The sequence below is a fragment of the Struthio camelus genome, chromosome 20 (genome assembly GCF_040807025.1).
Source record: "Struthio camelus isolate bStrCam1 chromosome 20, bStrCam1.hap1, whole genome shotgun sequence".
Classification (NCBI taxonomy): domain Eukaryota; kingdom Metazoa; phylum Chordata; class Aves; order Struthioniformes; family Struthionidae; genus Struthio; species Struthio camelus.
In genome coordinates this window covers 12,272,365-12,287,803 of record NC_090961.1, presented here as the reverse complement: position 1 = coordinate 12,287,803, position 15,439 = coordinate 12,272,365, and the positions used below count along the sequence as shown (strand labels likewise).

At 48.3% G+C, this 15,439-nt stretch overlaps 1 protein-coding gene across 3 annotated transcripts in view; it reads right to left on the bottom strand.

The window, feature by feature from the left end:
• Positions 1–15,439, bottom strand: part of RGS3 (regulator of G protein signaling 3) — a 95,292-nt gene that overhangs the window by 49,379 nt on the left and 30,474 nt on the right. For all 3 annotated transcript variants that reach the window (XM_068915179.1, XM_068915180.1, XM_068915181.1), the window contains 5 exons: positions 14,822–14,927; positions 13,721–14,063; positions 13,218–13,257; positions 8,422–8,612; positions 6,568–6,651 (listed from right to left, as the gene is read on the bottom strand). In XM_068915179.1, the coding sequence (XP_068771280.1) occupies positions 6,568–6,651; positions 8,422–8,612; positions 13,218–13,257; positions 13,721–14,063; positions 14,822–14,927 (764 nt within the window). The remainder of the gene's footprint in view (positions 1–6,567; positions 6,652–8,421; positions 8,613–13,217; positions 13,258–13,720; positions 14,064–14,821; positions 14,928–15,439) is intronic.

Genomic DNA, 15,439 nt, shown 5'->3' with positions numbered 1-15,439 from the left:
AGAGTGGATGGATTGGTTCTGCTACTACACCCATGGCTGAATTTCGAGTCTCTTCTGTTCTCAGGCAGAAGTTGGGGGCATACAGCAACACCAGGCTTCCAAGATGCCAGGAAACTGCTGCGGTATGCCACGTCCTGGGCCTTCTGCAAAACGTCCAACCATTCAACAGCACGGGGCACACAGTTACTTTTAACCTTGAATCCTTAGGACACTCCCAAACACCTCCCAGAGCAAAGTGGAAGAGGTTGCTGTCACCAGGAGCTGCCACTGTACAACACTGAGCAACAACGACGAAGGTTTCACGCCCAACTTGCAGCAATTCATTCTCCAAAGCAGAAAATAACCCAGCATCCCCGGGGCTTCCCAGGGACTGCAGCAGCTAGCACCACTGCTACTGTCATCACCAAGTCACCCTTTGAAAGGTGACTTTGCTCAGGACAGGGACTGAGTCATTGTTTACAGGGACACACTGCCGGTACAGTTTGTCTCCATGCCCAGCGGCTGACGGGCGCACGTCAGAGGAGGACAAGCTGGGTAACAGTTTTTCACACAGGGCTGAGTCTCGCATCAGGGCAGCAGCATCTGGCTTTGAAACCAAAATCAACCCCTTGCCACAAAATTGCTCCTTGCTGTGCAAATTCATTTTTGTGGGATTCTTAATAAGCACAAAGTTACCAGCATAGCTTTAGTAGGCAATTAAATCAGGGAGTGTCTGTTTCTCTCTGTATTATTTGGAAAATCCCTTCCCCTGCACTCAATATGCTGTTGGCCTAGTGCCCGCATTCACCCTCTTCCATGCTTTTGACCTTGTTATCAAGGCAAAGAATAACAAAACAAACTGCACTATAAACTTTCTCCCATGCCTGTCTTGCTCCAAGAGGTTTCCCTTCTGGAACACATCTGGTCCCATTCCGGTTCCCTCAGCCTCAAAAAAGAGAGATGTTCAGGGATTTTAAGAAGAGTAAATCAGTGGAGCAGAGGAGATAAAAGCATGACCAGCCAGTGGAAAGAGTGGAAACGGAGGAAAGAAGATGCAGAAAGTGGCTGCACAGCTAGTATGCAAGGAAATTAAAAGGGAAGGGAAAAAGGAGAGAAGGATCAATAGGGAAAATATCACTTTGAAACCAAGCAGATTTAAGCAGGGAATCACGGAAACACAAACACATGGAAAGTGTTTGCAGGTAACATTGTGCGTTAATAGGAAGATGGGAATGACTGAACTCAGGATGAGGAAAGATAAAAGCACAGTCAGTGCAGGTTATGCGAGAGCATCTCCATTAAGTGCATGTCACTCAGCAGCTTCTGCTTCCAGGAAGACACACTGTTTCAGAGCAGCTCCACACAGCAGAAGGGTTTGAAGAGGTCCCTGCTCCAAGTCACAGAGGAGGAAAACGAGGGTGCCCATTCCACCCCCACAGCAGGAGCACTCCAGCCACACCAGCAACGCAAGATCCAGGGCTCCAGCCGGCCCCGCTCGCAGAGGTGGGAGTGGGACGTGTCCCAGGTGCTGCAGCGTGCAGATACCGTGGGGCCAGGGCTGCTCTGCCTGTGCCTGGAGAGCTGAGCGCAAGAAACTCAAATCATGGCAGACCCTAAGGTAGCAGCCAGCAGATATAACGGGAGGGGAGGACTAGCACAAGCGACTGGAGCTCTGCTAAGGATTGCCAGCTCACCACTGGCAAGATGGAAAGTGTCTCCAACAGTCCTTTGCCAACAGATCTGATGTCTACCATGAAAAATCAGAAGAAAGTGCAAGAATAAAATACAGCACCTGGATTCATCACAGAATCCACCAAAGACCTTCATAGGAGAGTGCAAGGTACCTTTTTATTTCCCAGAACTAATTTCATACCCCAAAAGGAGAAAGAAAGCAAAGAGCAAGATGAGTGGACTCTTACGAAGACAGAGGTAGGCATATCTATGCTGTCACTATTGCTACAGAGCTCCATCACAGGAAGGAGGAAGTAATAATCATGCCTTGTAAAGTATTATATAGTAACAAAAACATTATGAAAAGGTGGCTTGAAATCCAACCTTGCAGCCAAAGTACCTTCACGTTTGGGCTTAAGAACAGTTAACTTTCTCCCTAATCCCCTGCTCTTCCCCCAACCTATGCACACGGACAGCCACCACCATTTGTATTACATCAGGGTGGAGTTTGCACATTGGAACTGCAACAGTGCAGTAGCCGAGCAACCAACATGATGGGTCACTGCAAATCCAGCCCACTTGTCCCAGTGTATAGCAAGAAAAGGCTGAGCCAGTGGCTGTTTTCTGAGATAGCCTCCTCTCTTTCTTTAGAAATAGTTTCACAGTCATGCCCAGCAAAACAGAAAGAATTGAGGAAACAAACAGAAGCAGAGATAGGTCTTTTATGATAAACCGTTCAGATAGCAAAAGAGAACATCCTGATGATTCCCTGCATTGCTGGCCAGACGATGCTGTCCACAGCTGGCTACAGCAAGCCCATAATCCTTGGTAGAAACCTCTTAGACAGGTATCCTCCCTAGGACTGATCCACACACATTTTATATCAATTTACCACTATGGAATTCTATACCAATGGAAAGGACTTGCTGCAACCCCAAAGAGGAATTTAAGTTATATCAGCATGAGGGTTATGTGTGCAAAGTTCACGGGTCTCCAGCCACTGGACTGAGCTAAATGGATGAAGCTTTCTTAAATTTTCCTCTGTAACCCAGATTTTCCAGATCTTGAGTTATTCTTTTAACTCTCTTGGGAGCCCATCCAAATTTTCCGTATCCAGTATGAAGCAGACATCACTATTGGACTCATCAGATCAATACTGATCTGGCTCCCCATATACAGGGTAATAACACCCAGCCACTTCTGTTTGGTGCTCCCCTGATCATATGCTTCAAAGTGTTATTAACTTTCTCAGCTACAGCTGTTCACTGGCAGTTATTCACTTCGTTCTCACTGAGACCACAAGAATATGAGCGCGTGATCAAACGTTATCAAGTTACCACAGCTTAGTACATCAACACCAATCAACTGAGCCCTGTGCTAAGAAGAGAAGTGGTCTGCAGGTGGGGGTAGGTGCATATACAGCAGGCATGACCCTTAGGTGATGGGCACTAACTTCCTGGCCTAGGACACGGTGAAGGCTTCAGCTGTCAACCTTGTACCTCACCCTGACTTACTAGAATCAAATGTTTTACTGTCTTGAACAGTTGGGGAAAGCAGGCACTGCACTCCTCAACGCAGTCTGCAGCACAGAGCTCCCCTCACACATTGGCAAGAGCGGTGGCTTTGCAGTGGGGAGAACATGTGTTTGGTGTCACCTAATTTAAAAGTGAAGGAGAGAAGGGCATAAAGAGATAGCAGAGAAGGAGGACAAAGTTAGAGGGACTAATGTGGTGGAGAGAGGAGGAAAGTAGAGGTTGCTAGCATTCACTCTCAAATAGAAGTGTCTAAAAAGAACGAGAACAGGATCTTGAAACATCTGTGCCATGGAGCAGGGTTTTAGTCAACTCATTGTGTTTGCCAAACCCAGCCATTCCACTAAAACAAGGAGCTGTCAAGCCCCCTTCCCAGGCCAGGAGTGCTAGGATCTTGCAGTGCAACACTTGCAGTGAGAGAGAAAAGCCTCCAGCCCTGCAGAGAAGGGCATAAACCTGGGCATGCCGGTCCCTGTCCTCCAGACTCCTAGCAGAGCTGGGGGCTATCAGGGTTCAATGGAAGATCTTGCTGAACCGCAGACCCTGCCGGACTGGCAGAGAAGAGAGAGGAGACGAGGGTGAGTGCAGCTCATGTCGCAAAGGTAACTCTAGGTGCTGGAAAGTTGCCTGCAGCTACATTAGAGGCAGATAGAAAAAAGCAAAAACCGTGTTCAAGACCTTGCGCACAATGGCCTGCATCATGCTTGTTCCTCTGGCACTCTGCAGGCTGGAGGGATTTCAGAGGGCCATAAAAGCGGGAATTGCAACAAAGACTAGACAGGATGCGATTAAGGCCTGAATAAGGATTGCCCCAGAGGTAAGGTCAGGGAAAGGACAGATCCTGGCAAGCCTCCAGAGAGAGATAGGATCACTCCTTCAGGAGATGGGAGAGCTTGCTCAAAGACATGGATGTAGTGCCTGACCTGGCAATTGCCAAGAGGAAAAGATTCTAGTTTTTAAAAAATGAAATAGGATCTCTGTTTCCAGTCACCTACACCTGGGATCACCTCTCTTGAGCAACTCAGCCAAAGCTGAATAACAACCAGAAAGCAGTCTTGTAAACCACAGGGCCAGTGGTCCAGTATAAGAAAAGCTGGATGAAAGGAGCAGTGGGAAAATGGAAAACCACATGGAGCAAGGAAGAAAGGGCTCATCAGAAACAAGGAAGAAAGGGCTCATCAGAAACAAAGAGCCTCTGTTCGGGAAGCAGAGAAGGCTGGAGTGGCACTGAGCTCAAGTCAGATGAAAATAGAAGTCACAGTCCCTCAGTAGCAGGGGAAATTCCATCGTGGCCAGGCCATTTTAGGTCTTCTTGGCTTCAAAACTTCAGGTTCCCTTATCTCACAACTCTTCAGGACTAAAGCAGACACCCTTGCTCCCCAGGATAACGGAGTTCTCTGGCTTTCCAAAGAGATGTATACCAGTTGCTTGAAGCTCTCAAAAGTCCCACCATGACACTGTAAAGTGATTCACCATAGACATGAGAAAGCCATGCCACAGAACATGGATGATGTCCCAGTATCGTTAGATACAATCGTCTGCTCCCAGTAATGCTGGGCTCAGCACCATCCCTGGGTGCATATGGAGGGAAAGGCTCCTATCTTGCAAAGCAGATGCTGCTGCATGCTCATTCCCATTCACTGCTTCTATTTTTCATTATGCTCAGCCACGACTTCTGGCCTTGCCCCTCCGCCAGGCTTCCCAGATATCACGGCATTAAGGCACCATCCTCCTCAAATGCTGTCTCATACTGCTGGCCAGTGTACACCATTGTTCCCCTTCCAGGTTATAACTCCAATGGAGAAATTCTCTTCCAGCCTCATGCTCATCCTTAGGGCACCATAAGCAAACAGAGACTCCTTTCCCTGGGAAGTCCTTGTTCTGATCCCGTCTACAGCCATGTCTCCAAAACGGCTAATACGGCCATTTGGTGAAAGAACAGCACACCTCCTCCAAACATGCTTGTATGGAGACTCTCCTTCATCTAAATATGAATACCCCTGTACACACACATGTTCCACCCAGAATTAAAATCGCATTAGAGTTTTTCAGTTATTTCTCATTCGGCTGCTCCCACAGACCTCTGAATCTGACCTGAAGGCAAGTAACTCCATATAACCCAGCAAAAGTGTCCTAACTTCAGCTTGGCCACCATATTTCCAAGCCATCACAGCACAGCTGCACTACAAAGCTTTGTGTTTATTTGATTTTTCACTCATGGAGGAGCCTAGAAGACCCTGAGCAGTAAAGAACAGCAGGACAGATAGGGGAAGAGTTTTATTTACAAATCAGAGACAAGTTTCCAAATGGATGATGCAATTTTTCATGTACTTTTGTGGAGAATCAAATCAGAAAGAGGGATGAAGTACATGTTGAAAACCAAAGAGAGAGAGAGAGAGACAGAGACAGAGACAGAGAAGTCACTTAACATAATACAGTCTTGGACTGTTTCATACCACTGGTGAGCAATATGATGTGTTTCTGGGATTCTGCGGTCAGCCACCCAGAAGGTGTTACACAGAAACTAAGTTTAGTCAAGTTAAAATTCCTGTATGGCTTTATGAAGATGACACATTATTCTGTTCAGTCCAACTAAACTCAGAAGGAAATTATTCTGTGCAGTAGTGAGATTCACTGAAAATGCCCCAAAAGAAACTGCAGTTTCCTGCCACACTGGCGAGCAATGTATGCGTGGGCTTTCCTGGATTCCCAGAGCGCTCTTCAGAGAGCCACTTCCTCCACCCCAAACTCCAGCGTTTTGCAGACTTTACAGTTGGATCCAAATGAAGCCAACAGAAAATGTAGTCAATATTTCCAAACTCCTCCAGTCTGGATGTTGAGAATTGTGACATACACAGGTTCAGCATACAGCCAAAGCTCAGTTGTTTCCCCAGACTTTTACTAGCCCCCCCGCCCCGTTAACACTGCAGCAAAACGTGAAAGCAACAAAAAGGACAGGCTTTTGGACAGGAAACACAACCTCTTTCATGAACTAAACTTCTAAAAAGCCCTGTAGCAAGTTCTATGTCTAGGTCGCTGAACTTGCATAAGATATCCTTAAACCTCCTCCTTCCCTGTCTGCCCATGCCAGCACTGAGCAGGGAGGTCTGCAGGAGGTCTCTGCTGCTAGGCTGTGGCTGGCATGCATTTGCCATGCACAGCCTCTTCTTTGTGAGCATAAAGGAGAGGAGAACAAGAGTTGATCTCTAGCAGAGAAGAGTTTTGGCACTTAGTCTATCCCATGATACACTGGCTAGAAATTTTTCTGAATATTACATGAATGACAGTACTGCAAAGTAAAACATTCCACTTCTCAACCTAATACTTGAGACTGCAGTAAGGCGTGTTTAAAAAGTATCAGCTCAGACAGTGCAGAGAGCCTTACCTGTATAGTCTTGCTTCTGCTCTCATGAAGGAGCAGCTCCTCCGACAGAAGCAGAGTCCGGGCTGGGTTGCAAAGGTCTAGGGGCTAAATATAAAAGAAGAAAAAAGGAAACAAGAGTCAAACCTTCCACTGGAAGTGTGGCTTGCCAGAAAAACTTTCCACCCACCCAACCCACTTTGTCTTCACTTTAAGCTGTAAATCACTCAGAGGGAAGCAGTCAAAAGCCACCCCACGCTGCACTCAAAAGGATAGAAAGTTTGCAGTCCAGCTTTGTGATAAAAACAAAACCTTACACTAAACATCTACAACACCTACGTCAGACTCATCTATAAAAAGACAATCAGCTCCTTGCATTTCTTTGTACGTTAACTGTTCTGCAAAGTGTGGGCTTGGCTATGGCTGCTCGTTAGCAGGAAACACAACCGCAGCAGCAGCATGTTCGATTCTCACCTACCTTCAGAGAAGAATATTTGAGCTACATGATTTTATGAATTACTCTCCCAGCAAGCCGAAGGGATTTTAAGGCTGCCCTTTCTCATGCCACACTGCATTCTCAGCAACTTCAGCTCATCTCAGTTTAGCAGAGAAGAAGAACTGGACACAAATCAGCTGCCCTGACTGCTCAACAAGTCTTGTGAAATCAGCACTCGGATGATCCTCCAGAGCAGCATGCCCAGCAGGCAGGGGTAAAGGTACTCTGCATGGGAGTCCTTGCAGTATGAAACAGTGCAAAGGAGAAAAGCCAGCTCCTGAAGTGGCAGAAACCCCTCAGACTCAGTCTGAGACACAAGCTTTAGAAAGATAAGAGTCAGAAAGGCCAGTTGTGTTCCTACTAAAAGACAAACTGTGCACACAGCCATGGCTGGTGAATGCACTGATGTTAACATGAGCAGCCACCTCCCATGCCATCAGGGAAGAAGGAGGTGAGCAGAGAATGATGGGCAATCCATGCATTCATGGTATATATGGTGGGGAATACATGCACTTTGCATGACAGCAGAAGCCTGACTCGCCTCCTGAAACGGGCCCAGGCTCACATTTACCCCTGAGGAGTTCACTGGCTAAGGCCAGAGTGAGAGACAACAGAGATCATGGGTTTAGGCTTGAAGGAAATCTGCAGTCTGAGCTGGCAGGACAGCATCGTTGCTGCTAACAGGAGGCGGATGGTTTCCCACAGCCTCAGAGGCTTTTACATTGATTAATGTATTCCTCATTAATGTACTTAAACATACAGGATCACATTCGACTTTCTAGGGTTCTGGCCGTATGAAGAACAAACTAGGACACACAGCAGCAGTTAGGACTATCTAGTACACCAAATTCAGGGCTAAATTTTAAGACGATAACTTATGAAACCAGGGAGCAAGAATATCCTGCCAAGCTACTGCTGCTCTGGATCCCAATCAATGATTTTAGTACTGGCTAGCAGCAAGTCTATAAAACCCTCGTTCACACACTATGACTAATGGCACCCAGAACCCACAGGAAGAAACTACATTAATCTTTAACTATGCAAAGCTGATTGCTGAAGCTCAACAGCTGGGATACCTTCCCCTGGTTCAAGCAGCCAAGTGCCAGATTTGGAAAGCTAAAAAGGAAAAAGTCCAACAGAACATCACTAGGGCAGGACACAATCTTCTCAGAGAAAGTACCCACGCACCGAGTACAGCCTGCCCCAGAGGACAGAGCAGAGAATGATGGGCAATCCATGCATTCATGGTATATATGGTGGGGAAGACATGCACTTTGCATGACAGCATGGACCCTACCTATGGCAGCAAGCTCTGGTACAAGCTGCTGTACTGGGTACCAGTTGCATCGCATCCTTAACACCTCAATTCCAGATGTGCTCACCTGCACGAAGACGGGGAACACCAGCACTTTGGGCGCCAGCGTCACATATGTGCCATAGCTGGAGTGTGGGATGTGTGGACGCATGATGGTACAGTTCTGGTAGTTCCCATAGCTCTTCATTGTCTGCACAGTCTTCATCAGCCTGGATTTTCTCCCAGACCCCATATGGGATTTCCCTTTGCATGCATTTCCTGGACCAACAAAGGAAGCAGAAAGAAACACAGAATCAGAGCAGAGCTCCCGCAGAGCTGATACATGATGTCAGCTCTGCTCCTGCTAGCGCAGGCTGGCGGAAGGCACGCAAAGCCTAAGGGGAAAAACTGGAACTGAGAGCTGTGCGGATATTCGTCGCTGCACTATCAAAGTTTTCCAGGGATTAATGAAATAACAGCACTGACTTCATTTTCCCGAATGCAAAACGTGATGTCCCGTGAACTTTCTGCACGATCAAGCACATGTTCCTCTATTCTGGGCATGTGTTGCCTTTGGAGAAAGAGATGTGGTACTATTATATGCACGCCCCTATGCAAGGCCCAGGAAAAAAGAACTGAAAGTAAGAAATATAGAACAGCCCTAAACATGACCTTAAATGACCATTCTTGAATCACACCTAGCACCAAGGTAGTTTCTACCATCAGGGAAATGTGCTACTGAACTATGAACCTTCCCTTGCCAGTGGGGCAAAAAACACCTATTAAGGAGCAGAGAGGGGGGAAAATACCGGAAGATGTCCTGTCTGCTCTGGATTGGACTTACCCATTCTGGGTATGCAAAGTGCAAGAATTTCACACCACAGGGGAGACATTTTGCTTTTTATTCATAGCTTTTAGGAGATACTGATATTGGAGATGGCAGAGAAAGGGGCAGAGGTAATAAATACAGTCATAAGCATGGGATCAATCCATGCCTTCCCAAATTGCTCCCAGGGATGTGACAGTTACGCAGATGCAGGGGTGTATTTATAAAGGATGACCTCATTTTGCCTGAGGCTGGCACAACATGACCACTGATTTTCAGCATTACATTTCACTGCTGGAAAAAGTCTGGGCAGCTTGACTGGTTTTTTTTGCTCTGCCCCACTTCCCAGCAGAAAGCCGTTATCCTTACTCAGAAGGGGGATTGCACAGCAGCTTTCCTTTGCGGCCTCCTGCCTCAGCTGGTCGAGCAGAGCTATGACATTTCCCAGCAAGCCAACTCCAGCATCTGCGGCTTGCTCTAAGCCTGCCGGTCTACATCATTCCCAGAGCAGGTGACATCAAGTGGTGGGTCAAACTGGTCAGAATCTCTGACTTGCTCTTAATCACAGGATTATCAATTGTTATTGATAATAATCAACAATGCCACCTACCTCCCACACAGGAGATGAATGCAGGGACTAATGCAACCAAATAGTTTGGTGGGCGATATGCTGGCAGCAGCAAACACCAGCGCTAAGGACGGCTTTAGACACAGCCTCCTCCCCAGGGTCATCCCATGAAAGGGGAGCCAAGCTGAGACCAACACATGGGAGCAGAGCCGGAAAGGAACTGCCCACTCTGCTGCTCTGCTCTCACATGTCCTAGTCCAGCAAGGTTGTCAAACAGGGAGCAGCTGTGAAATATTTCCTATTATTAATGTAAGATCCATTAGGCCCAAGGGCCTTGCTGTTCTCTAGTGACCCATGAATGACCCTGTGTACAATTCTGGCCGTCCCTGATGGTCACAGCTGAATTCAAACAAGAACAAGCTCAGAGAAGGGTTGGTAGGGTGGAGTAGGGGCTATGAGACCAGAAGAGCTCTACATGGCTCACGTAGTCTTGCACAGCAAAGGCTTTGGAGGAATACACGTGCTGCCTACAAATACTCGAGAGACGACTTCAGGGGAAGAATGGGAGCTATTGAAGCTAATACACCCTAGGAAGACTCGCAGTGACATGAGAGCACTAGAAGATGCAAGACAGATAAAGGGCCCTAGGCCCATGGCACAGATCTCCCCCATCGTACACCAAGTCCCATTACAGCAGCAGCAGGACTTGCCATGCTAGAAGCAGAAGATGGGACAGGTTTAGGGTCTCCAGGAGCCCTTCGCCCCAGACCACGTCCCGCTGGGCACTAGCAACTGGCGCTCACTCCTGAAACCTGTGAGCAACACAACTCCAAAGAGAACTGCATGTTTCTCCAAGCAAAAATTTACGCTTTCTTCAGAAAAGTCCCACTGGGGGAAAAAAAAAAAAAAACAATCTTATCATTTCCCTCCCTCGCAAAGCTGATGAACCAAACAAGCCTAGCTCCGGCAGGCAGACCTATCCAAGACCCACCACTTGGATTTTTAACACATGTGAGTGAGAAGCTGGATATAGCCCAGGGCCCTCACCAGCAGAAGGGTCTCAGGAAAATGTGAGCAAATCCTCCTGTAGCATCCCTGCTAGAGTGGTGTCCCAGCAGAGACCCCTGAGCATCCCTCCCTCCCTCCCAGCCACCCAGCCCCAGGCCAGAGCAGTTCCCAGCACGGTGGCTTCTGCCTTTGCACCACAACAGATATCCATAACCTTCCTGAGCAGAAATGGGCCAAAACACTTCTGAACATGGCTCAGAGCAGATAGGGTCTGGTCCAAAACAAATATATGAACCTACCAAACATTACATACTCCATTAAGTATTAGGAAGTAGCATGTTTACTTTCAGATAAACGCCAGCAGAGCCAGACCGTGCTGCGTTGGCAAACCGGACCGACTGTTTACCATTTGCTTTAATGGCCTGCTCTGGCAGGGGGGTGGCCCTTGTGACCTAACAGGTTGTTTCCACCTCTAAGTGCAATAATCATGACATTTACTCTTTTCCTTTTCTCATGGTTGCACTGCCAGCTAAAATCAAAGCACAAGAAACCGCTCAACACAGGATAGATACAACCTGTCTAGGCAGCCCAGGATTTATTTTTTTCCTCTTACTCCTAAATCACCTCATTTCATTTGAAATCATCTGCACAAGCCTGACCTTCTGTGCTCTGGTGCAGAAATGCAACCAGTCTGCCCGAAGCTTCAGTTCCCGCCACAACGTGACTGGTGGCTAGCTCCGTACTGCCTCATTTAATCACTGTTCACGTTAACTAGCATCATCTTCTCTCTGAAGACTTAATGTTAAATAAACTGAACATAATCATTACAAAATTGCTAAGGAAAGAAGCCCGAGTCTTTCAAATTCCACCCTGCTGTAAAAAGAAGCCCCTGTGGCTCAGCCCATCTTTTCACAGGATCTACAAACAGCAGGAAAGAGTTGCAATTATCCACGGTACAAAACATCCCCTACATTTCAGCTAAGGAAAATTCTTTTGGCTGCAGAGCTCAAGCACTGGAAGACTCGAAGGCACTGGGGCCTTGGACCCACGCTGTTCACTCCGCTGGCATCCCCACCACAGCTTTGCCAGCCCCACATTCTGCCTACTACGGGCACTGCCCCACCATGACAGAGAGTGCACAACAGTCTAGCTGGAAACCTTGGTCTGACAGCTGTGACCACGCCAGGAGAAACTGCTAAGTCAAAGATATTCCTTGGAGACCATATCTGGGAGCTCAGCTCTGCTATGGACATACAGCTCATCCTATGATCATTCGAACAGGCCAGAGTGAAAGTCTCCTGCTGCTTCCCAGAGCTCCCAAATTAATGGCCAGACAAGAGTGGTTTCTGCACGAAGTTGGGTGTGCCAAAAATTGCAATTTCTTTAACAAGCTCAAAAGCGCCCAGTGATCACCCTGAGGAGCACCTCACTGTTCTTGGGGTTTTTCTGTCCCTGATTTTCCACTCCAAGAGACAGCTACCTGTTGACAGCCAGGTTGCAGAGAACTCATCTTAGCCTCCGCTCCCGCTTCCCAATCTAGGATTCATGCAGTCCCCAGCACTGCTGCACGCCTCACCCCGATTTTTCTGCAAGCCCATCCACACTCCATTCTCAGGGAAGACCCAGCAGATCTGCTGTACAAAGTGAGCACACGCTTCAAAGGGATTTCACAAGGAGCTGGCCCGGGGCCTACCCGAGATGTTGCAGCAGCTCAAGAAAATGAGCTTTCCCCAGACCTGGCACTACAATCTGCACTACTGTTTGTACAAATCTGATTCATGGCCATCCTCACTCTCTTAGTAACAAAATGAACCTCAAAGCAAAGGACCAGAATATGAGCACCCCCAGCACCGCATGATGTATGCGAAGGGAAACATGTCACAGCCAGGCCCATGTATACATCCAGGGAACTGCCTCAACAACCATACTTAGCGTTGCTTGTCCTCAATCTCAGAGCACTTTGCAAGAGAGGACAAGCATTATCTACCTTTAACAAAAGGTGAAACAAGGCCCCCGCACAAGGACATGTGTCAGGATCCAAGCAGGACTCAAAGAACATTCCTCCTCATTTAGCACCACCAGTGCTGTTCAAGAAGTGATTCTCCTGCACAGAACACAGTAATCCAATGACTCTGCTCTTCCCCTGACAAATTTCACTACAGCTTTTGTCACGCCCCTGATAGAAAGCCCACACCACTAGCCTCTCTTCTACAGCCACTCCATGAGCTCCAACAGAGACCTTTAGCAGCTCTGATCTCTTATGTGCTTGTTTGTAGGGTTCTTGATTTTATGTCTGACCCAAAGAGTGGGACAATATTATTGCCAAGAGCCCCAGCTCCTGCCACTGTCCTGAAAACCTGAGGGATGCCCCTGCTGCACTGCAGAGTAAGATCACAGAGCAAGGATTCCTTAGCACTAGAAATCCCAGCTTCCAGCTCGGCTGGATGTTCAGAGCAGCTTCTTCAGCACATCAGCAACTTACCCACAGTAGCATTGTTCTCTTGATAGACAGGCCTCAGCAGCTGTAAGACACAACCCGCAAAGGACACAGTCACCTTAAGTAGGCTCTGGATAGATTTTAAAATAACAAACAGCAAATTTCAGCATGTCAAACCCAGCAAACCCAAAGCACTTCAGAGACAGGTGAAAACCATTTTTGCCCTATTACCAGCAGAAAATGAGAGCAATGGCTTGCACTGTGGCCTATGCAGTGGAAACACTTCCCATACTCTTACCCTTTGAGTGGTCCCTGGGAAGAAGCAGCAGGTTATTCTCAGCTCTACAGTCCTAGTGATAACTGCTTTCAGAATACAGTAAAAGGTCCCCCTGGGGACACAGCTCTGGCTTGAAAACATGGCATGCGCTCTATACAACATACAGAGATGATGCTTGGTAAGACTGAAGCGCAGGCCAGGAGAGAACCCAGCAAGCACAGCCAAAAATTAGGTGCACTAACTTGAGCGTGGTGCTCAAAAGCAGCCATACCTGACTCCCTGGGTTCAAAGGCGCTAAGATGATGTAGTTCTTGTCCCCAGTAGAGGGTACCCGGGACAGGGGTGGCATGGTGTTCTGGCTCCGCTTCCCAATCTCCGTGTACCTCTCCCAGCCGTTCAGCACCAGCCCGTCACTCCCGTCATACAGTATGTGGCAACTCTGGCGCTGCTCAGGCCGCAGAGGCATGGTGCTGTTTTTTTCCCGCTTGTTAGGTGGTGACTGGAGGTCATAGGCAGACTTGCAGGACGATCTCCGGATCATGCCTTCATTTCCTGATGACTTGACCTGTGGGACAAGCCTCCAGACCAGTAATATGATCTCAGTGGGACAGTTCCTGAAAGAGATGCCATGGGGCAGGTCAGAGACAGAACGGCAGGGAGTGAAACACCCTGAGGCACTCAGCCAGCCATATGCCCTGCAGGTCCTGCCTCCCTCCCTAATGCCTCCCTCCTGTTCTTCCCTCCTCAGCACCTGAATCCACTTAAACATCCCTTCCTCTTCCCCTCCAAAGAGTCCTTTCCCAATCTCCTGCCTCCACAAAGCCTTCCCCTTCCTGTAGCCACTCAAAGCTCCTGCTACCCTACCCAGAGCTCCCTCAAACTGCTTATCCCGGAGCCCTGCACTGATGGACTCTTCCACATCACTTTATAGACCTGTCCTCCCCAAAACTCCCTCTCCCGCAGCTAGAAGACACGCGTCCCTTGCTGAACCTCTCTGAGACTCAAACGTTTCACTGGCAGTCTCCCTGCAATCACCCCGGACATTTCCCCTTGCCCTGAGCTCTCCAAGACTCCTTTTGTATTCCTTGAAAGTTCAGCTCCCCGCCCCCAACCTTTCAGTTACCTCCATACAGTGCCACAACCCTTCCAAGACCACCCAGCCCCTTCCCAGGTTATCTGAGGAGACCTCTCTGTTGTAGCCCCTCAGTCACCCCTTTCAGGCCCCATCTCCTGTGTGGCTGGATCCCTTTTCCTCCTGCTCTACCCACAAATGCCATGTGGATCTGCCAGGGATTCGGACTGCCCTTGTGCTGCCTTTGGGGGGGGATCCCACCTAAGCTCAGCTCAAGGCTGGCTTTGGGTGAATACCCACCGGATTTCGTGTGCCAGCTCCACGCACTTCCAGTGTTCCACAGGCTGCTCGTTCAGCTGCAGCACGGTGTCCAGCTGCTGCAGACCAGCCTTCTCTGCCGGGCCGCCTAATGGAGAGAAGACACATTACGGCTACTAAACAAACCAGAGCCACCTCCATGCAGCTCTACCACATTTGAAGGCAATTTCTCCATTTATGTTCTAGGCAAATCAGCACCATAACTCTCCCTGCCAGGCGCGTCCATGTTTCTGCTGCAGTCCTTGGGCAAAGTGCTGCCATATTCACAGCGAGTGATCAGCCCAGGGGCTGTAAAAGAGAGCAGCTGACACAGTCTATACTAGCTGTGTGGCATCCTCACACATTGCCCATGCACTACGGTCCCTTTCCAATTTGCCCAGGCGGATTCCGAGCTTGTTGCACTTTCAGATATGCATTGATCTCTTTTGAATATAAAGCAGCTTCCCTGAAAATGAAGCAGGGCCAGCTGATCCTGGAACTTCACCTCCAACATGCACATACACTGCATGGACAAAATCATACACTTGATCTCAGAGCTATTGCAAGAACATAAAACTCCTCCACCACAAGCTGGAAGCTCAGAGAGGCCTCTGCACTCCT